The sequence below is a fragment of the Lepus europaeus genome, chromosome 4 (assembly GCF_033115175.1).
Source record: "Lepus europaeus isolate LE1 chromosome 4, mLepTim1.pri, whole genome shotgun sequence".
NCBI classification, from domain to species: domain Eukaryota; kingdom Metazoa; phylum Chordata; class Mammalia; order Lagomorpha; family Leporidae; genus Lepus; species Lepus europaeus.
This window is the reverse complement of record NC_084830.1, coordinates 99117983-99140133: the sequence shown is the minus strand read 5'-3', so window position 1 is coordinate 99140133 and position 22151 is coordinate 99117983. Positions and strand designations below refer to the sequence as shown.

Here is a 22151-nt window from a genome sequence, read left to right as displayed (position 1 = left end):
TCCTTAAGCATAATTTGTCAAGCTAGGTAAGTGGTGTCAAATTCTTTCAATTTCTTTTTGTTATGAAAGGTCTTTATTTCACCTTCATTTATAAATGAGAGCTTTGCAAGGTACAGTTTTCTGGGCTGATAACTTCTTTAAGCTTGACCATGTCTCTCCATTTTCTCCTAGCCTGTAGGGTTTCTGATGAGAAATCAGCTGTGAGTCCATTCTGGCATTTCTCTCATGCACATTTTTGAATCTTTTCTTTATGTTTTACTATGAAAGTCTGATTATAATGTGTTGTGGTGAAAATCTTTTCTTGTCCTTTCTTTTAGGAGTTCTATGTTTTTCCTGTATCTGGCTATCCCTTTCTTTCTGATAATTAGAGAAATTGTCTGTTATTATTTCAAAGCCTTCTAACCTATTCTCTCTTTCCTTACTTTCAGGAACTCCTAATACCCATATGTTGGACTATTTGATAATGTCTCATAAATCTCAAATATTAATTTAAATTTTTCTAATTTCTTGTTCTCTCTGAGATTTTCCAATGGTTTGTCTTCTAGCTTGGATATTTTTTGGCCTCCCCAAGTCTATTGTTAAAGCTTTTCACTGTACTTTTTATCTGATATACTGAATCCTTCATTTCTAATATTTCAGTTTGATTTCTTTTCAAAATCTCAATCTCGTGGGACAATATATCATCCATGTCATGTGTGAATTACTTTAATTCATGAATTTGCCCCCCATTGTTTGTGAGTAATCCTATGATATTTCTTTTGAATTCCTTTTCAGGCATTTCATCAGTCTCTTCATCTTCACATTCTAATATTGAAGTGTTTTGTGTTAATTTGTGGGAGTCATGCAGTCTTCCTTATTCTTATTTCTTAAATTTCTACATATATTTTTGGGTATTCATGGAAATATTTATTGGTTTTCCTCTTGATGGCTTTTATCTTTGAACTATGCCTCTGTGATTTAGTGGAGTATCTGCTCCTTCATTGCATACTTAGAGGCATTTGCTGAGTGGGGCTAGGAAACTCTGTTCAGTGCTTATGGGTGGGGCAAGAATCCAGGGTGACACCCATGATGGGCATGGCAGATCTCCTCTATTATCAGCAAGCAAGAGGGTATGATTATGCCTGTTGGCATTAGGGCAATCTTACCTCCTCTCTTCTAAGATGACCAGTGACCAGTGTTAGCCCACAGTAGGAAAAATTCCCATCTACATTGACCCATGAACTGCAAAAATGATCGGTGTGATCCTCGGCATGAGCAAGGGACCCTCTGCAATGACCTACCCCAGGCCATCAGGGAGCTGAGCCTCTGTTCCAAGACATAAAATAAATAAATTTCTTTGATTGATCAAAATTAACAAAGGAAACTCTAGAATAAATAGAATACATGACTGGAATGTAAAAGGAGAATAAATGAATATAATATATATGAGTATAATTGACATTTTGACATTTGATTATTGTTTGTCTCTTGTTTATATTCTTGAGGAACAGTGATTTTTCTGCTTACTGTTCGCTGAATTCTGTATTTAGTGGAGAGTTAAGATTGTGATTATGAGTAAAATTTAAAGTATGTCATTGTGAAAATAAAGGAAAAATAGGAAGTAAGGAGAAAGCGTGGGAGTGAGGAGGAAGGGGTAGGTTAGGAAATATCATTAGGCTCTTACAGCTGTATATTTGCAATACATGAAGTTTGTTCCATTTTATAAAAAAAAACTAAAATAAGAACTATTCCCACAATGAAAGCCTGGAATGCACTGGTTTAACCGGTGAATTCTACAAAATATTAATGAGGATGCCAAGGGTGTACAAATCCTTCCAGAACACAGATGCGAAGGGAACACTCCCCAAATCACTGTGAGGCCAAAAGCAAACAAAAGTCAGACAAAAGCATACTCTGTGAAGAGTAATTGAACAGAATCCAGGATAAGTGTAGGCACAGAATTCCTCGAAAAACAGTACCAACCCCAACAACACGGCCAAGGGCAAATATCTTACAAGCATAATTTGGAGTTCACATCCAAAAATCAATTAATTAAATACACAGTATTAATATAATAAGGACTTCAAAAGACACAGGAAAGGTTGTGACAAATATAGCATATATTTAGTACAAAACTGCAAGCAAACTAGAAATAGAACTTCTGATAACTGCTAAAGAGCATCTGTGAAAAATCTACAGCTAATACCAGACTTGATGATGAGAGACTGAGTGCTTTATATTGAATTCTGTGAAACAAGAAATTTTCATCTTTACCACTCCCCTCAAGATTGAATTGAGGGTATCAACCAAAGAAATTATGTATAAAAGAAATAAAATACATTAGTTTGTAAAAGAACTGTCTTTTATTTCAGATAACATAAACATACCTGAAAATCTATAATGAATTCACTAGAACAAATAAGTGAGTTCAAGAACAAAATATGAAAGCATGGCCACAAGATAGAACAACATACATAATTCTATTGTGTTTACATATACTAGAAATGAGTAACATGAAAGTGAAATTAGGAAAGCACTTTAACTCATAATAACATTAAAAAGAAAGAAGCATTTAGGGAAAAAATGTAACAATGAAAGACAAGCTTTTTTAAAAAAACAATTTATTTATTTGAAAGTCAGAGAGAGGAGAGGCAGAGAGAGAGAGGTCATGCATCTGATGGTTTACTCCCCATTTGGCCACAACGACCGGAGAGCTGTGCCGATCTGAACCCAGCAGCCAGGAGTTTCTTCTGGGTCTCCCACATGGGTGCAGGGACCCAAGGACTTGGGCCATCTTCTACTGCTTTCCCAAGCCATAGCACAGAGCTGGATCGGAAGTGGAGCAGCCAGGACTTAAACCAGCGCCCATTTGGGATGCCAGAACTGCAGATGACAGCTTTACCTGCTACACAACAGCGCCAGCCCCAGCACAAGTTTTTTACAATGAAAAAAAAAATTAATACACAAACCACCCAAAGAACTGAATGCATATAAAGATATCCCATGTCCAAAGTATAGTATGTTAGAATCATATTCCTGTGAAGGCATTTAGTCTAAAAGTTAACATTTAAACCCTGTGCCTGGGTTACCTAGCTATGCAGATGCTGAGAGGCAGCAATGATTGTTAAAATATTTGGGTTCCAAGAGATTCCAATGTGGGAGTAGGGAAAGCAGGGGAAAGTTGTGCTGTTCTGAACAGGGGAAAAATAGCAGAAAAAAGTGAAGGGAGTGGATTCCCAGGGCAGAGTTGGAGAGAAGTTTGCAGTGGAAATTCTGCAGAAGGAAGAGGGATGCCATGGAGCAGTGTGCAGCAATAAGCGTGGACACAACATAGGAACCCCACAGGTGGAAGCTGGAGGAGATGCCAGCTTTGGAGAGTGAGGTGAGAGCTGACTGTGGCAGCCCTTGTCAGCTGGACTGTTGCATGAGGGAGAGCCTTGCAGACCATAGTGTCTTTCAGTCTGGCCTGGAACCCTGGCAGAGGCCAGGGAACTTACCTAATCCAGTGAAAGAAAAGCACATTTCTTTCTCCCCATTCTGCCACACAAGGACACCCTGCAAGCGGTGGGGAGAAGGCACCATTTTGACATCAGTAGAAGCTATGGCAGCCCTTGTGCATGTGTGTGACCAAGGGATTTTGCCAGAGGGAAAATCTGTGTTCCCCACTGACTCTGAGTCTGGCTAGCAGGGTGAACAGGGGGCTGGGACGCCATGTAGGATAGTGAGGTGTCCCCATCCTGTCAGCATATCACAGGCTCCAGGGTTCAAACTGCCAGGCTGGAGCACCAAAAGGCAGCTGAGTCTACATTTCTGCTCTCTCCATTGACAGGCAGGGTTGCAGAATGGATCAGATCCTCTGCACCCTGGAAGCATGGGAACGTTGCATTCTATGACTATGGGAAGTCAATGATTGCATGTTGGGGCAAGGGGTGCAACTGGGTCTCTAGGTAGCTGGCATGGGAGACTCAGAAGGTAAATGTAGGAGAAGGAGGCTTCAGGACAATCAATGGATGTTCCAAAGGTTCCTTTGTTGTAAGAGCAAGAATACTAACTTCAAAAGGCACCTAGTAAATGTAAAGGAAAAGAGTAAAGAATGCCATTTAATAGAATTTTTTTCAAGTTGGTCCATCAGCCAGCCTCCTACTTTTCATCAATATATAAAGGCAGAAAAACAAATTTAATAAAGAAAAATTACAGGGGCCAGATTGTGGTATAGTGAGTAAAGCTGCTGCCTCCAATGCTAGTAGCCCATATCAGATCTGGTTCATTTCATAGCTTATTCACTTCTGATCTGGCTCTCTGCTAATGGTCTAGGAAAAGCAGTGGAAGATGTGCCAAGTGTTTGGGCCCCTGCCACCCACATGAGAGACCTGACTGAAACTCCTGCTCCTGGCTTTCGCCTGACTCAACCTTGGCCATTGCAGATATTTGGGGAGTTACCAAGTGGATGGAAAATTCTCTATCCCTCCCTCTCTCTCTGCAACTCTTTCAAATAAATAAATCTTTTAACAAAGAGAAAAATTACAGAACAATTCAGTAAATAACGAGTGCTGTGAACCAATGGAAGTTTGCTGAGTCAGAATGGGATATACTTATGTAATAGCCCATACTGTGTCTCAGAAACTATTTTAAAATTTTTACACATATAAACTCAATACCTGAATTTAAGTGGATAATATAAAGATTAATGAAAAATAGCAAATGAACACATTTATAATCATATTCCTGTGACATTAAGACCATAACAGAAATGACATTTTTGGGTGTCCAACTACAAGAATATAAAGATTTCAAAACAGTTTATTAGAAGTATGACTAATTAGGTACAGGGAAAAATGGACAGCATTTCACTAGTAAACAGAAGAAATACATTATATTACAAAAGTAGAAAAACTTAAATGTCAAGGCTTTAGGCATCACAATGTTGTTAACACAATGAGGTCAAAATTTCAGCAGGTATTAATTACCTAGGAAATGAAATGATAGTACAGCATGAATTACAAGCAATTGGTGATATCCAGCTATACGCAAATTTCATTTTTTCCTTATTAACTAATGAATTACATGAAAAATTCAGATTATGTTTATAGAGTCAGAGATATGCTAAGAAGGAAGTATAGTGATTGAAGCAAAAAACCTAAACACAGATAACAAATTCAAGAGTACTACCTTACTATTACAGAAAAACAGAAATTCTGACTGCATTGGTTGGTACTGTTCACTGACACACCAAAATTTTTTTCTGGAAAAAAATTGGAAATTTTCTGGAAAAAAAATGAAATGAATGAAAAATCAAATACATGGTGATAAATAAATATCTAAAACTAATAATAGGACAGAAATACTTGGATTTAAACATGCAGTGATTAAAAAAGTGATAACTAAGCATAGTTTACAGAAGTAGTAGTAAAACATTATAAAAGCAAGGAAAAACCTTTTGAGAAAAACATTTAGAACTGGGGAAAAAGAGTCACAGCCCAGAAAAGTGAGACCCCAAACACTATGACCTAATAAACCAGAGACACAAAAATGAGCATGGAGAGTGTTGGCAGAAATCACAACTCAGCTGAAATATTCCGAATCAATAAACATAAACTTGAACATTCTCCAAAGAAAAGGCCGAGAGGCTGGACACAAACAGGAGCTTCCTAAGATTACACTTACGTAAATTAGAAATTTCTTGGATGAGGATCTGAGATTGAGAATGAAAGAGGGGAGTCCACTACGGGCTGGAATAGAGGACCACACTGCCCTTGGCAGCCTCAGCTGCAAAAGCCATGAGATGCACTAAAACGTTACCCCACACATTACCACTAATAGGATGGCGATTCTATGCTGTGCCAACAATGAAACCTACAGCACGAGAATCTAGTGTTAAATGCTAGTGAACACCTGCTGCACATTTCGCAGCACACGGCTCACCCTTCCATCAGAACTGAGTAGCACCAAAGGACTGACAGTGGCATACACATTGCTCACAAGTATGCGCACACTCAGGACGTCTGGGCCATAGGCTGACAATAAGATTGGGAAGGTCGTGATGAGAAAGTCCATCCAGGACATGACCACAAAAAAACCCACCAGCAGCAGGACGGCCTGGGCGGCCCTTCTCTCTGGGGAGGGTCTTGGGGAGAGGCTGGCGCTGTGAAGGTGCTGGGCCCTCCTCTGGTGCCTGAACAGCAGATTCACCAGGTACACGCTGGAGAGCAGCATGACGCCTACAAAGGAGACATCCCTGGATGTAGTCAGGGCATAAAACAGGTATCTGATGAGGGAGCTCATGGGGGAGAGAGAGCAGTATTTATTTAGAAACATCAAATTGGTCTGGTTCAGATTGGAAAAGGACACAATGTAGAAGAGCAGGTTACCAGAGGACGCCAAAGTGAGGGTCCACGTGAACACATAGGCGCGAGTAACGGTGTTCATAAGTTTATGTTTGAACTTTGCCATCCAGGAGGTGCTGGGACTGAGGGTGACGGCTTGGATGGTGCTCAGCACCCCGGTGGTGCAGATGGAGAGGCCCTGCATCACCCTTCCTATGTAGTACAAAGCCTTGCACTTGAAGTCGTTCTGGAAATGCAGCGACTCAAACAGGTCCGGAGATGCCAGGAGTACCACGGTGAGGAGCATGGCTGTGTGCACCAGGGCCAGGTGACAGACAGTCAGGCTGCTGGGCTTAGGCCTGTGATCCTGGCAGAATGTGAAGATGTGGAAGAGGAGGAGGAGGGTGTTGGCTGTGATTCCAATGCCAACTTGGGAGAAAAGGGCATTTTTAAGTAGCATCCTAGGTTGAAAGGGATTATCTTAATGGCAAAGAGGAAGGAATATGGTTCTTTGCATTCTGCCTGACATGTATGTAAGTGTAAATCTGTATCACAGAGTGGCATAATATTCTAATCTTGTGAAAGTTTATTCTCTGTCCAGCAAAGGAGAAGAATGGGCAGGAGAGGTGACACTGCAGGGACAGGAGACAGAAAACCACCAAATCAGAGTTTTCACAAGTCCTGGGCTAAAAATTTTGCACATTTAACATCCTGTCAGCTAATGCACTTTCAGAACAAAACAGGCACAAACAAAACGTAACCCTTCTGTTTCCCATAGGTTTCAGCTTACCATTGTACCCCTAGGAGTCCCAGGAAGGAGATCAGAGTCTCATGAACTGTGTCACTTTACTCTAGGAAGCCAAGCGGGGAGGGCACATCACCATCTCCAGGGACCCATCACATGGGCCTGGACTCCTCCTAGGAGACACCCTGCCTCCCACACAAGACATGCAGGTGCTTTTAATGAGAGCAATTTAAAACAAAATACTCAAATGACTATGAACAGGGGAGTTTTCTCCTGATTTAATTTCTTGAGATTTTTGATGCCTTATGAGCCACCAATGCACAGTCTCTTGTCAAGGTCACGTCCCAGCTTTCTGTTTTCAGCGAGGCCCTGCTTCCAACCTCGCTTCCATTCTGAAGATACAGACACTAGAGGACGCTCACCCACAGGATTCAGAAGCTAAGCAGTGAGCTGTAACAGATTCATTGTGAATATGCATCTTACTAAGCTAACTATTTTTATAACTTTCTAAGAAATTACCAGGGATACTAAATTTAAAGAGTGTTTTTATAATAAAGAATAGGTCATTGAAATTTTGCAAATAATTACTATGTCATCAATAATACATACAGAACATTTTATATATCAATATTATTGTATTTTATACAATAATACATCACATACAGAACATTTTATAATTTGTAGGCCATGGACAAACACAACACATTAAATTAATTTAAGGAAATATTGTAGCCACACTGGAGGAGGAGCCTGCTGATATTTGATATGCAGCAGGAAGTGAGGCTTCCAGGTAGTTCTGTGGCAGCAAGGAAAAACTTTTCTGTGTTAGGAATAATTAAAATAAAATGAAATGTAATGTTCTGCACATCATTTGCTAGTTCTCATATTTATAACATCATCACTATTTAAGTAGTCCTTAAATATTAGGAATACAGTGATACACTTTTAATCTTAAGCTATAGATAAATCATTCTGCATTAATTCTGATTTGCTATCTTAACAGATAAAGTTTCACATAAGTGCATACAATAATTGTGTTGTACTAATTAAAATCAGAAATAGCTAAGCAAATCCTAATTCAATAACATCACAAACTTATACATTTGTGTTCACACATGTATAGATCTAGGTGCTCACAATAGTCATGAAGATCACGTTCCACTGGGAGTGCCCTGGTTAGTTATGGGGCTTAGTGAGTTCTGAGATCGCTCTGAGAGCACTGCATTCATCTGTGGAAAACCCTGCTCCTCCCACCCACCCTGCCTGGGGCTGGAGCTCCTGGTGCACACTCTGAGACACAGACACTCACCCAGCTGAGTGGAGGCGTGATCCTGAGTTTGTGAACTGTGGCCCAGGATGTGTTATAAGAAGGAAGGCAGCAACTCATCTCCCTCCAGGGCCATCACTGTTCTGTCACCTCAGCCCTGCCTGCGGGATTGTCAAGCACAGGAGCCACCACGGGGACAGGTGCACTTCCCTGACACCTGTGAGATGGCACTGCCCCAGCTGCGGGCTCATTTCCCCACCCAGGCCTGTTTGGGCAAGTTGTCAGCTCCCTGGCTTCTCCAGCCCACGCAAGTTAAACACTGACTGTAGCTTCAGTTTGTTTTCAATATTGTAATTTCATACAACATTTTAAATAAAAGTTTTCAATGTTTATTTACTTGAAAGATATGGTGTCAAATGTACCCTTGCTGACTGAGACTTCTGGTGGGCTTCAGTTGTGTTCCCCAGGGATTCTGGCTGTCTGTCACAGGCAATGTTTACACCTCCTTTTGGGGAGTGAAGAAAAATCCTCCCAGCAGATCCTCTGAATGCAGGCAGGTGGAAGAGAGCACTCACAACATCACTTCTTTTGGACAGTCTGAATGCAGACCTCCTTTCTTATCCTCACTGGCTTTTCTAAAGCAATGCATATAAACAGGTTTTCATAGGATCCAAATGTGATGCCAGCATTGCATGCAGCGGATTAACCCATTACTTCATGATACCCCAGTAAATTTTTGCTTTAAACAAAGTTTTATGCTTTGGAATTTTACACTGTTGTCATCAAGTTAGTGCTTAAAAACATTCTGATTTTGGGCCAGCGCTGTGGCTCAACAGGCTAATCCTCCGCCTTGCGGCGCCAGCACACCGGGTTCTAGTCCCGGTCGGGGCGCCAGATTCTGTCCTGGTTGCCCCTCTTTCAGGCCAGCTCTCTGCTGTGACCCGGGAGTGCAGTGGAGGATGGCCCAAGTGCTTGGGCCCTGTACCCCACGGGAGACCAGGAGAAGCACCTGGCTCCTGCCTGCGGATCAGCACGGTGCACTGGCCGTGGCGGCCATTGGAGGGTGAACCAACAGCAAAAGGAAGACCTTTCTCTCTGTCTCTCTCTCTCACTGTCCATGCTGCCTTTCAAAAAATTAAAAAAAAATTCTGATTTTGATGTACCTTAGATTTTTTCTTATTTTAGGACGATACAACTTATATTTGCCATTAGTAGCACAGAGCAGGTCAGTTGGATAAAAGTCATATTAGGCTACTAAAATATTTCTAGACAATAACTTGGTGCATAAATTAAGAGAACCGAAAGTGGGAAATAGATGGTAGTATAAAAAAGTTTAAAAATTATTAATCAGTTCTTTCTACTTTAAGATTATTTAAAATAAATTTATATAATGAAATTAACATTTATTTTAAAATTTTATAACATAGTATAGTATTTTTAGAAAACTTTGGACAAAATTAATGTAACAGTAGTTATCTGAGAAATAATGATTATGGGTCAGACAGCAGTCAGAACCAGAGGGATTCGGAAGAGCTCCACTCTCCTATACAAGCAGTGAGTACTCGAACAGACACAGCTTTGTGTCTCTAGCTAGGGATTCACTATATCTGGACATGGTCTAATAGGGTGAAGTTAGACCAGTTATGTGTGCCTGGGATTTGGCTACTGTGAGAGAAAGAAATGCTCTTAGGTTAGGGTCCAGTTTGGTCACAGACCATGTCAGATTCCAGTTCATCAAGAAGAAACTCAATTCATGGAGACAAGTGAATTTAACTTAACAATCCATTCCTTTTGATCCCCCTCTCAGTTTTGAGAGACTGATCAGATCTTGGGAATTTACACCATTGTCACCACCACAGTAGATTTATGTGGTGCCAGTGTGAGATTCATACATTTTAACATCTGGTTAGTTATATGATTTTTTATATTTTTGCAGTTCTGGTTAAATAGGGCCATTTAACACAGGATGGAAGGCTACAAACCAACAGGTAATACTTGTGAGAAAATGCAGTGTACCAGGGGACCATGATGATGAGCACCAGGAGGAGAAGAGGAACCTGTGCTCCAGGGAACCTGTGACAGCAGGGGGATAATAACAAGACACTGAGGTGCACTCCCTAGAAGGGGTACCACAAAGGGAACCAACACAAATTGAGTAAATAAAAGTTCAACCATATAGACAGATCACACATGAGTTCATTTATTCAGTTTTACTCGGGAAATCATGGTGATTCAGGTTCTTAGTCCACTCCAGAATGGTCTGATTTAAACAGAAATGGAATTTTGCCATTAGTCGTTTGACTGCTAATGTAGTAAGCTGGCAACCCACTAAAAGAAGCACAAAGTTTAGATAGCCTTGCATAAGTCATGCTTCTCATCCACCATCTAGGAACATGCATACCTACTGTAGTTGTTCCTGTGTATAAATCATGTGCTCCTTTCTCTTGAGCAATGTATTTTCTAGCAACATATTTTCTAGCAGCGTGTGAAGAAACAGTGTTATTAGATACCATTTTAGAGACTATTTCTGTTGTAGTGCAATCAGCACCACACACAACCCCCTCAAAATTGGCAAAAAGGGCTCTAAAGCTGCATGATGTCTCATGAAGCATCTGTGGAACTTTTGTTACCAATGCCTACCAACATCCCACAAATCATTTGTGGAACACATGTTACCAGCTGCCTTCCAGAACCCTTTGGCGTCTGCTTGGCCCTAGTGTCCAATATTTGGTCCAGTTTATGGAATAGTTTCCAACTCCACAGAATGAGAACCCCACTACTTCCTAGAATGAGCTCCTGGGACCCTCACTGGGACCTTTCCTTACTGGGAACTAGTTTATCTATTTCAAGGTTGATTGAGTATATTGGCTTCTAATTCTAGGAGGTGTTATGATTAAAGGAGCAACTTTAGGGTAAGTTTTCTTTCTTTCCTTTTTTTTTTAACTTAGAAACCTTTTATTTAAGGTGTAGAAACTTTATGCATTTCTTATATACAAATTTAGGAAAACAGTGATTCTTCACACTGTAGACTCACTCCCATCTTCACTCCCATGATTCATCCTCCCCCCTCTCCTATTCCCATTCTTATTTTTAATGAAGATCTATTTTCAGTTAACTTTATACTCAGAAGATTAACCCTACATTAAGCAAAGAGTTCAACAACTAGTACAAAATAAACACTGTTTCTCAACTGTTGAGACAAGGAATTTTGAAAATAATCAAATTTCACAGTGTCAATTTCAATTCTATAGAATAACTTTTAGGTAATCTATTAGGCTATCTTAATTTTAATGCAGATCATGGAGTATATATGGTATTTGTCTTTTAGAGACTGGTTTACTTAACTAAGTATTATTGTTTTTAGTCACATCCATTTTGTTGCAAAAGACAGAATTTAATTTATTTTTTAAACTTTTATTTAATAAATATAAATTTCCAAAGTACAGCTTTTGGATTACAGTGGCTTTTCCCCCTATAACTTCCCTCCTACCTGCAACCCTCCCATCTCCTGCTCCCCCTCCCATTCCATTCACATCAAGATTCATTTTCTTTTTCTTTTCTTTTTTTTGACAGGCAGAGTTAGAGAGAGAGACAGAGAGAAAAGTCTTCTGTTTTCCATTGGTTCACCCCCCAAATGGCCACTGTGGCCGGGTGCAGTGCCTATCCAAAGCCAGGAGCCAGGTGCTTCCTCCTGGTCTCCCATGCGGGTGCAGGGCCCAAGCACTTAGGCCATCCTCCACTGCACTTCCTGGCCACAGTAGAGAGCTGGACTGGAAGAGGAGCAAGTGGGACAGAATCTGGTGCCCCAACCGGGACTAGAACCAGGGGTGCCAGTGATGCATGTGGAATATTAGCCTAGTGAGCCGCGGCACCCACAAGATTCATCTTCAATTATCTTTATGTTCAGTAGATCAATTTAGTATATATTAAGTAAAGATTTCAACAGTTTGCACCCACACATAAACACAAAGTGTAAAGTACTGTTTGAGTACTAGTTATAGTATTCATTCACATTGTACAACACATTAAGGACAGAGATCCTACATGGGGAGTAAGTGCACAGAGACTCATTTTGTTGACTTAACAACTGACACTCTTGTTTATGGCGTCAGTAATCACCCTAGGCTCTTTCATGAGTTGCCAAGGCTATGGAAGCCTTTTGAGTTCACCAACTCAGATCCTAGTTAGACAATTGGACTTACCCAAATGGTAGAATTAGAAACATGCCAGGGGATTCCAATTCAATCCCATCAAGGTTGCATGTACTTGGGCCGGCGCCTCGGCTTAATAGGCTAATCCTCTGCCTTGTGGCACCAGCACACCGGGTTCTAGTCCTGGTCAGGGTGTCAGATTCTGTCCCTGTTGCTCCTCTTCCAGTCCAGCTCTCTGCTGTGGCCTGGGAAGGCAGTGGAGGATGGCCCAAGTGCTTGGGCCCTGCACTCACATGGGAGACCAGGAGGAAGCACCTGGCTCCTGGCTTTGGATCAGTGCAGGGCACCGGCCGCAGCGGCCATTGGAGGGTGAACCAACGGAAAAGGAAGACCTTTCTCTCTGTCTCTCTGTCTAACTCTGCCTGTCAAAAAAAAAAAAGGAATTGAGGAAATCACACAGCTATCAAGTGGAAGGACCAGATGGCGAGGTGCTGACATCTGTAGTTGCTCCTATTCCTGTAACAGAGAGGAATGGAGAATGGCTCGAGCAGGCCTCCTGTAGTCCACAGTGTGAGATGCACTGTGCCAGAACCAGCTACACATTGGCCACAACAATTGATTGAATTTGTGTGGACAAAAAAACAAAAAACAGAAACAAACAAACAAACAAAAAAAACCCCAAAAAACCCCAAATAGTGCAGATAGTAAAAATCCACATACTGAAGAATGAGTAGCTGGAATAAAAGATTGAGTCTCATTTTTAGGCATTTTTTTCTGCTCTGTTTTTTTTTTTGAAGGAAATACTTTTATTAAGTAAAATTCTACTAACAAAAAGATAATGTGCAAAAATAGATTATGCATGCTTTAGTTATAAAATCCCACTTATATTCCATACATGTGTTTCACTAACCAATATTCAATCAATAAATCACATGATTCTTTTGAGGATGCACATATACTGAAAGAAACCAAAAAAGCAGAAGCAGCTATATTTCTATCAGATAAAGTAGGCTTTGAGGCAAAAACTGCAAACCAAGAATTAGAATATCATGGTATAGTCGGTGCCACGGCTCACTAGGCTAATCCTCCACCTATGGCACCGGCACCCCAGGTTCTAGTCCCGGTTGGGGTGCCAGATTCTGTCCCGCTTGCTCGTCTTCCAGTCCAGCTCTCTGCTGTGGCCCAGGAGTGCAGTGGAGGATGGCCCAAGTCCTTGGTCCCTGCACCTGCATGGGAGACCAGGAGGAAGCACCTGGCTCCTGGCTTCGGATTGGCACAGCACGCTGGCCTTAGCGACCATTTTGGGGGTGAACAAATGGAAGGAAGACCTTTCTCTCTGTCTCTCTCTCTCACTGTCTAACTCTGTCTGTCCAAAAAAAAAAAAAAGAATGTCATTGTATAAAGACAGAGGAGTCATTTAATCAAAAGGATATAGCAGAACTGCATTTAGCCTAGTAATTAAGATGCCAATTAACACACCTGCTTCACCTATTGGAGTACCTGGATTCAATACCAACAGTCAGCTCCTGGCTCTGGCTTCCTGCTAAGGTAGCTCTGGGAGGCAGCAGTGATGGCTTCTGCATCCACGAGGGTGACCTGGACTGATCTTCCAGCTCCTGACTTTAGCCCCAGCCAGTCCCAGTGACTGTGATCATATAGGGAGTGGACTGGTAGAAGGACACTCTCTCTGTATATCTCTCTGCCTCTGAATTCAATAAATATATTCAAAATGACATAGTACTTATAAATATATTTGCATCTAAATATATATTTGCACTTAAATATATATATATAAATATATTTGTACCTAAATATATAAAGCAAATATTAATACATCTTTAAGAATAATATAGACTGTAATATCATAGTAGCATACTTAGAAATCCCTTTCAGACACTGGCTGATTGGTACTGGCATTGTGGCACAGTGAACTAAGCTGCTGCCTGCAATGTCAATATTCCATATGTGAGCACGAGTCTTGGTTGCTTTGTTTCCAAAATAACAATACGTCGCCATCTTTTAAAAATAAATAAATAAAAATTAAAAGAAAAAATAGTCAGGATATGAAATCAATGTAAGTGTCCATCACTCCATGAGTGGATAAATAAAATGTAGCAAATAAGCACAATGGAATACCATTCAGCCTTAAAATGAAGGAAATTCTGTCATTTATAACAACATGGGTGAACCTGGAGGCCATTTAGCTATGAAATAAGCCAGGCACACAGGCAAATATGGCATGCTTTCAGTTATATAAGGAATATTAAAAAGTTTAATTTACATAAATAGTAAATAAAATAGTGGTTATAAGGAGCTGGATAGAGTAATGGATAAGGGAGATTTTGGTCAAAATATACAATATTTTGTGAGATAAAAATAAAAGTTCAAGGCATCTACTGTACAGTGCAGATAGTAAAAATCCACATACTGAAGAATGAGTAGCTGGAATAAAAGATTGAGTCTCATTTTTAGGCATTTTATTCTGCTCTGTTTTGAAATACATTGCTTTCCAGACACACACCAGGGTACCAGTGCTGATGTTCTGAAAAGACTAACAGGGAAGACCAACTTCTGGATGGTTTGGATATGGCCAAGTCGTACCTCCAATGTTCATGTTGACACGTTGGGAAAACACAGTGCTGACTACTCTATTTTACAGCCAGGTTGGTACGTTGTGTTGATTTCTTGCTTAAGATTTATTCATCTGTATTGAAAAGTAGAGTTACATAGAATAAGAGACAGAGACCAAAAAGAGAGAGATCTTTAGATCTCTGCGAGTGAGATCCCAGTGGAAAGAACGGGGCCATCAAAGAAGGAGGTACCTTTCTCTGAAGGGAGGAGAGAACTTCCACTTTGACTATGACCCTGTCTGAATAAGATCAAAGTCGGCGAACCCTAAAGGCTTCCACAGCCTTGGCAACTCATGACTAGAGCCTAGGGAGATTACTGACGCCATAAACAAGAGTGTCAAATTGTTAAGTCAACAGCAGGAGTCACTGTGTACTTACTTCTCATGTGGGATGTGTCCTTAATGTGTTGTCTAATGTGAAGTAATGCTATAACTAGTACTAAAACAATATTTTTCACTTTGTGTTTCTGTGTGGGTGCAAACTGATGAAATGTTTACTTAGAATATACTGAATCGATCTTCTGTATATAAAGATAATTGAAAATGAAAAAAAAACCTGGTGTTAAATTGGAAATTGCATAGAAAATTAATTAATTTTTAAAAAATATCATGTAGGGTTATGTTCAGGTTTCTGAGGAATCTCCAGACTGACTTCCATAGTGGCTTAACCAGTTTGCATTCCCACCAACAGTGGGTTAATGTCCCTTTTTCCCCACATCCTCTCCAGCATCTATTGTTGGTAGATTTCTGAATGTGAGCCATTCTCACCGGGGTGAGGTGAAACCTCATTGTGGTTTTGATTTGCATTTCTCTGATGGCTAGTGATCTTGAACATTTTTTCATGTGTCTGTTGGCCATTTGGATTTCCTCTTTCGAAAAATGTCTATTGAGGTCCTTGGCCCATCTCTTAAGTGGGTTGTTTGTTTTGTTGTTGTGGATTTTCTTGATTTCTTTGTAGATTCTGGTTATCAACCCTTTATCTGTAGTATAGTTTGCAAATATTTTTTCCCATTCTGTCGGTTGCATCTTCACTTTCCTGACTGTTTCTTTTGAAGTACAGAAACTTCTCAATATGATGCAATCCCAAATGTTAATTTTGGTTTTGACTGCCTGTGCTCCTGGGGTCTTTTCCAAGAAGTCTTTGCCTGTACCTATATCTTGCAGGGTTTCTCCAATGCTCTCTAATAATTTGATGGTTTCGGGTCATTGATTTAAGTCTTTAATCCATGTTGAGTGAATTTTTGTGTAAGGTGATAGGTATGGGTCTTGCTTCAAGCTTCTGCACGTGGAAATCCAATTTTCCCAGCACCATTTATTGAATAGACTGTCCTTATTCCAGGGATTAGTTTTGAATCTTTGATCAAATATAAGTTGGCTGTAGATGTTTGGATTGATTTCTGGTGTTTCTATTCTGTTCCATTGGTCTATCCTTCTGTTTCTGTACCAGTACCATGCTGTTTTGATAACAACTGCCCTGTAGTATGTCCTGAAATCTGGTATTGTGATGCCTCCAGCTTTGTTTTTGTTGTACAAGAATGCTTTGGCTATTCGAGGTCTTCTGTGTCTCCATATTAATTTCAGCATCATTTTTTCCAGATCTGAGAAGAAGGTCTTTGGTATCTTGATTGGTATTGCATTGAATGTATATTGGAATTTACCCAAAGGAAATTAATTTGGCTAATAAAAAAGCCATCTGCACATTAATGTTTATTGCAGCTCAATTCACAATAGCTAAGACCTGGAACCAACCCAAATGCCCATCAACAGTAGACTGGATAAAGAAATTATGGGACATGTACTCCATAGAATACTATACAGCAGTAAGGAACAATGAAACCCAGTCATTTGAAACAAGATGGAGGGATCTGGAAAACATCATGCTGAGTGAATTAAGCCAGTCCCAAAGAGAAAAATATCATTTGTTTTCCCTGATCGGCGACAACTGAGCACCAAAGGGGAAACCTGTTGAAGTGAAATGGACACTATAAGAAACAATGACCTGATCAGCTTTTGTCCTGACTCTAGATGTACAATGTAATACTTTATCCTTTTTAGTATTTGTTGTTGTTGTTGTTGTTCTAGTACTAGTGGTTGAACTCTGTAAATAACACAGAACTATTCTTAGGTGTTTAAATTTTAACTGAAAAGTGATCCCTGTTAAATTTCAGAGTGGAAAAAGAGAGGGAGGAGATGAACAATTTGGGACATGCACAATCAGTCTTGCCCCAAATGATGGAGTTAGAAATGTGCCAGGGGATTCCAATACAATCCCATCAAGGTGGCATATACCAATGCCATCTCACTAGTCCAAGTGATCAATTTCAGTTCACATTCGATGGCTTAGATAGGTCTAAAAATCAAAGGGATCACACAAACAAGACAAGTGTCTGCTAATACTAACTGATAGAATCAAAAAGGGAGAGAAAGATCCAGCATGGGAAGTAGGATACACAGCAGACTCATAGAATGGCAGGCATCCTAAACAACACTCTGGCCTCAGAATCAGCCCTTAAGGCAGTCGGATCTGGCTGAAGAGCCCATGAGAGTATTGTAGGCATGGAAAGCCAAGATACCATGGAAAAGAAAAAAAGAAGAAGACCTAAATGAAAGATCTCTGTTAGTGAGATCCCAATGGAAAGAACGGGGCCATCAAATAAGGAGGTACATTTCTCTGAAGGGAGGAGAGAACTTCTACTTTGACTGTGACCCTACCAGAACAAGATCAAAGTCAGCGAACTCTAAAGGCTTCCATAGCCCTGGCAACTCATGAATAGAGCCTAGGGAGATTACTGACGCCATGAACAAAGTGTCAAATTGTTAAGTCAGCAACAGAAGTCACTGTGTACTTACATCACATGTGGGATCTGTCCTTAATGTGTTGTCTAATGTGCAGTGATGCTATAACTAGTACTGAAACAGTATTTTTACACTTTGTTTTTCTGCGTGGGTACAAACTGATGAGATCTTTACTAATTACATACTGAATCGATCTTCTGTATATAAAGATAATTGGAAATGAAAAAAAAAAACCCTGGTGTTAAATTGGAAATGGCATAGAAAATTAATTAATTTAAAAAATATTATAGGATCTCTGTCTTTAATGTGCTGTACACTTTTATTTAAAGCTATAACTAGTACTCCAACAGTATTTTTTTTCACTTTGTGTTGCTATATGGGGGAAAACTGTTGAAATCGTTACCTAATATATACAAAAATGATCTTTTGTATATAAAGAGAATTGAAAAAGAATCATGATGTGATTGGAAGGGGAGAGGGAGCGGGAGGGGGGAGGGTTGTGGGTGGGAGGAAAGTTTTGGGAGGGGGAAGCCATTGTAACCCATAAGCTGTACTTTGGAAATTTATATTCATTAAATAAAAGTTTAATTAAAAAAAAAGAAATTGGAAAGGCACCAAATAGATGAGCTTTCAAGTCATCTCAAGGATCTAGAAAACCTGCAGCAAACCAAACCCAAACCCAGTAGGAGAAGAGAAATAATTAAAATCAGAGAAGAAATCAACAGGATTGAATCCAAAAAAACATTACAAAAAATCAGCCAAACGAGGAGCTGGTTTTTGAAAAAATAAACAAAATTGACACCCCATTGGCCCAACTAACTAAAAAAAAGAAGAGAAAAGACCCAAATCAATAGGATCAGAGATGAAATGGGAAACGTAACAACAGACGCCGCAGAAATAAAAAGAAACATCAGAAATTACTACAAGGACTTGTATGCCAGCAAACAGGGAAATCTATCAGAAATGGACAGATTCTTGGACACATACAACCTCCCTAAATTGAGCCAGGAAGACACAGAAAACCTAAACAGACCAATAACTGACACAGAAATTGAAACAGTAATAAAGGCCCTCCCAACAAAGAAAAGCCCAGGGCCAGATGGATTCACTGCTGAGTTCTACCAGACATTTAGAGAAGAACTAACTCCAATTCTTCTCAAACTATTCAGAGCAATCGAAAAAGAGGGAATCCTCCCAAATTCTTTCTATGAAGCCACCATCACCTTAATTCCTAAGCCAAAAAGAGATGCAACATTGAAAGAGAATTAGAGACCAATATCCCTGATGAACATAGATGCAAAAATACTCAATAAAATTCTGGCCAATAGAATGCAACAACACATCAGAAAGATCATCAACCCAGACCAAGTGGGATTCATCCCCGGTATGCAGGGCTGGTTCAACATTCGCAAAACAATCAACGTAATACACTACATTAAGAGGCTGCAGAAGAAAAACCATATGATTCTCTCAATAGATGCAGAGAAAGCATTTGATAAAATACAACACCCTTTCATGATGAAAACTCTAAGCAAACTGGGTATGGAAGGAACATTCCTCAATACAATCAAAGCAATATATGAAAAACCCACGGCCAACATCCTATTGAATGGGGAAAAGTTGGAAGCATTTCCACTGAAATCTGGTACCAGACAGGGATGCCCTCTCTCACCACTGCTATTCAATATAGTTCTGGAAGTTTTAGCCAGAGCTATTAGGCAAGAAAAAGAAATTAAAGGGATACAAATTGGGAAGGAAGAACTGAAACTATCCCTCTTTGAAGATGATATGATTCTTTATTTAGGGGACCCAAAGAACTCTACTAAGAGACTGCTGGAACTCATCGAAGAGTTTGGCAAAGTAGCAGGATATAAAATCAATCCACAAAAATCAACAGCCTTTGTATACACAGGCAATGCCACGGCTGAGGAAGAACTGCTAAGATCAATCCCATTCACAATAGCTACAAAAACAATCAAATACCTTGGAATAAACTTAACCAAGGACGTTAAAGATCTCTACGAAGAAAACTACAAAACCTTACAGAAAGAAATAGAAGAGGATACCAAAAAATGGAGAAATCTTCCATGCTCATGGATTGGAAGAATCAATATCATCAAAATGTCTATTCTCCCAAAAGCAATTTATACATTCAATGCAATACCCATCAAGATCCCGAAGACCTTCTTCTCAGATCTGGAAAAAATGATGCTGAAATTCATATGGAGACACAGAAGACCTCGAATAGCCAAAGCAATCCTGTACAACAAAAACAAAGCCGGAGGCATCACAATACCTGATTTCAGGACATACTACAGGGCAGTTGTTATCAAAACAGCATGGTACTGGTACAGAAACAGATGGATAGACCAAGGGAACAGAATAGAAACACCAGAAATCAATTCAAACATCTACAGCCAACTTATATTTGATCAAAGATCCAAATCTAATCCCTGCAATAAGGACAGTCTATTCAATAAATGGTGCTGAGAAAATTGGATTTCCACGTGCAGAAGCTTGAAGCAAGACCCATACCTATCACCTTACACAAAAATTCACTCAACATGGATTAAAGACTTAAATCTACGACCTGAAACCATCAAATTATTAGAGAGCATTGGAGAAACCCTGCAAGATATAGGCACAGGCAAAGACTTCCTGAAAAATACTCCAACAGCACAGGCAGTCAAAACCAAAATTAACATTTGGGATTGCATCAAATTGAGAAGTTTCTGTACTTCAAAAGAAACAGTCAGGAAAGTGAAGAGGCAACCAACAGAATGGGAAAAATATTTGCAAACTATACTACAGATAAAGGGTTGATAACCAGAATCTACAAAGAAATCAAGAAAATCCTCAACAACAAAACAAACAACCCACTTAAGAGATGGGCCAAGGACCTCAATAGACATTTTTCGAAAGAGGAAATCCAAATGGCCAACAGACACATGAAAAAATGTTCAAGATCACTAGCCATCAGAGAAATGCAAATCAAAACCACAATGAGTTTCCATCTCACCCCGGTGAGAATGGCTCACATTCAGAAATCTACCAACAACAGATGCTGGAGAGGATGTGGGGAAAAAGGGACACTAACCCACTGTTGGTGGGAATGCAAACTGGTTAAGCCACTATGGAAGTCTGTCTGGAGATTCCTCAGAAACCTGAACATAACCCTACCATACAACCCAGCCATCCCACTCCTTGGAATTTACCCAAAGGAAATTAATTTGGCAAATAAAAAAGCCATCTGCACATTAATGTTTATTGCAGCTCAATTCACAATAGCTAAGACCTGGAACCAACCCAAATGCCCATCAACAGTAGACTGGATAAAGAAATTATGGGACATGTACTCCATAGAATACTATACAGCAGTAAGAAACAACGAAACCCAGTCATTTGCAACAAATGGAGCAATCTGGAAAACATCATGCTGAGTGAATTAAGACAATCCCAAAGAGAAAAATATCATTTGTTTTCCCTGATCGGTGACAACTGAGCACCAAAGGGGAAACCTGTTGAAGTGAAATGGACACTATAAGCAACAATGAACTGATCAGCTCCTGTCCTGACTTTAGATGTACAATGTAATACTTTATCCTTTTTAGTATTTGTTGTTGTTGTTGTTGTTCTAGTACTATTGGTTGAACTCTGTAATTAACACACAATTATTCTTATGTGTTTAAATTTTAACTGAAAAGTGATCCCTGTTAAATCTAAGAGTGGAAAAAGAGAGGGAGGAGATGAACAATTTGGAACATGCTCAATCAGACTGGCCGCAAATGATGGAGTTAGAAATGTGCCAGGGGATTCCAGCACAATCCCATCAAGATGGCATGTACCAATGCCATCGCACTAGTCCAAGTGATCAATTTCAGCTCACAATTGATAGCTCTGATAGGTCTAAGAGTCAAAGAGATCACACAAACATGTCAAGTATCTGCTAATACTAACTGATAGAATCAAAAAGGGAGAGAAAGATCCAACATGGGAAGCGGGATACACAGCAGACTCATAGAATGGCAGATGTCCTAAACAACACTCTGGCCTCAGAATCAGCCCTTAAGGCAGTCGGATCTGGCTGAAGAGCCCATGAGAGTATAGCAGGCATGGAAAGCCAAGATACCATGGAAAAAAAAGACCTAAATGAATGATCTCTGTGAGTGAGATCCCAGTGGAAAGAACGGGGCCATCAAAAAAGGAGGTACCTTTCTCTGAAGGGAGGAGAGAACTTCCACTTTGACTATGACCCTGTCTG

The 22151-nt window shown here is 39.9% G+C and overlaps 1 protein-coding gene across 1 annotated transcript; it reads right to left on the bottom strand.

Annotated features, from left to right (window-relative positions):
- Positions 1–5853: 5853 nt before the first annotated feature.
- On the bottom strand, positions 5854–6762 carry LOC133758735 (putative vomeronasal receptor-like protein 4). Its single transcript, XM_062189896.1, has one exon. The coding sequence runs from the start codon at positions 6760–6762 to the stop codon at positions 5854–5856; it is 909 nt and encodes a 302-aa protein (XP_062045880.1).
- Positions 6763–22151: the final 15389 nt, after the last annotated feature.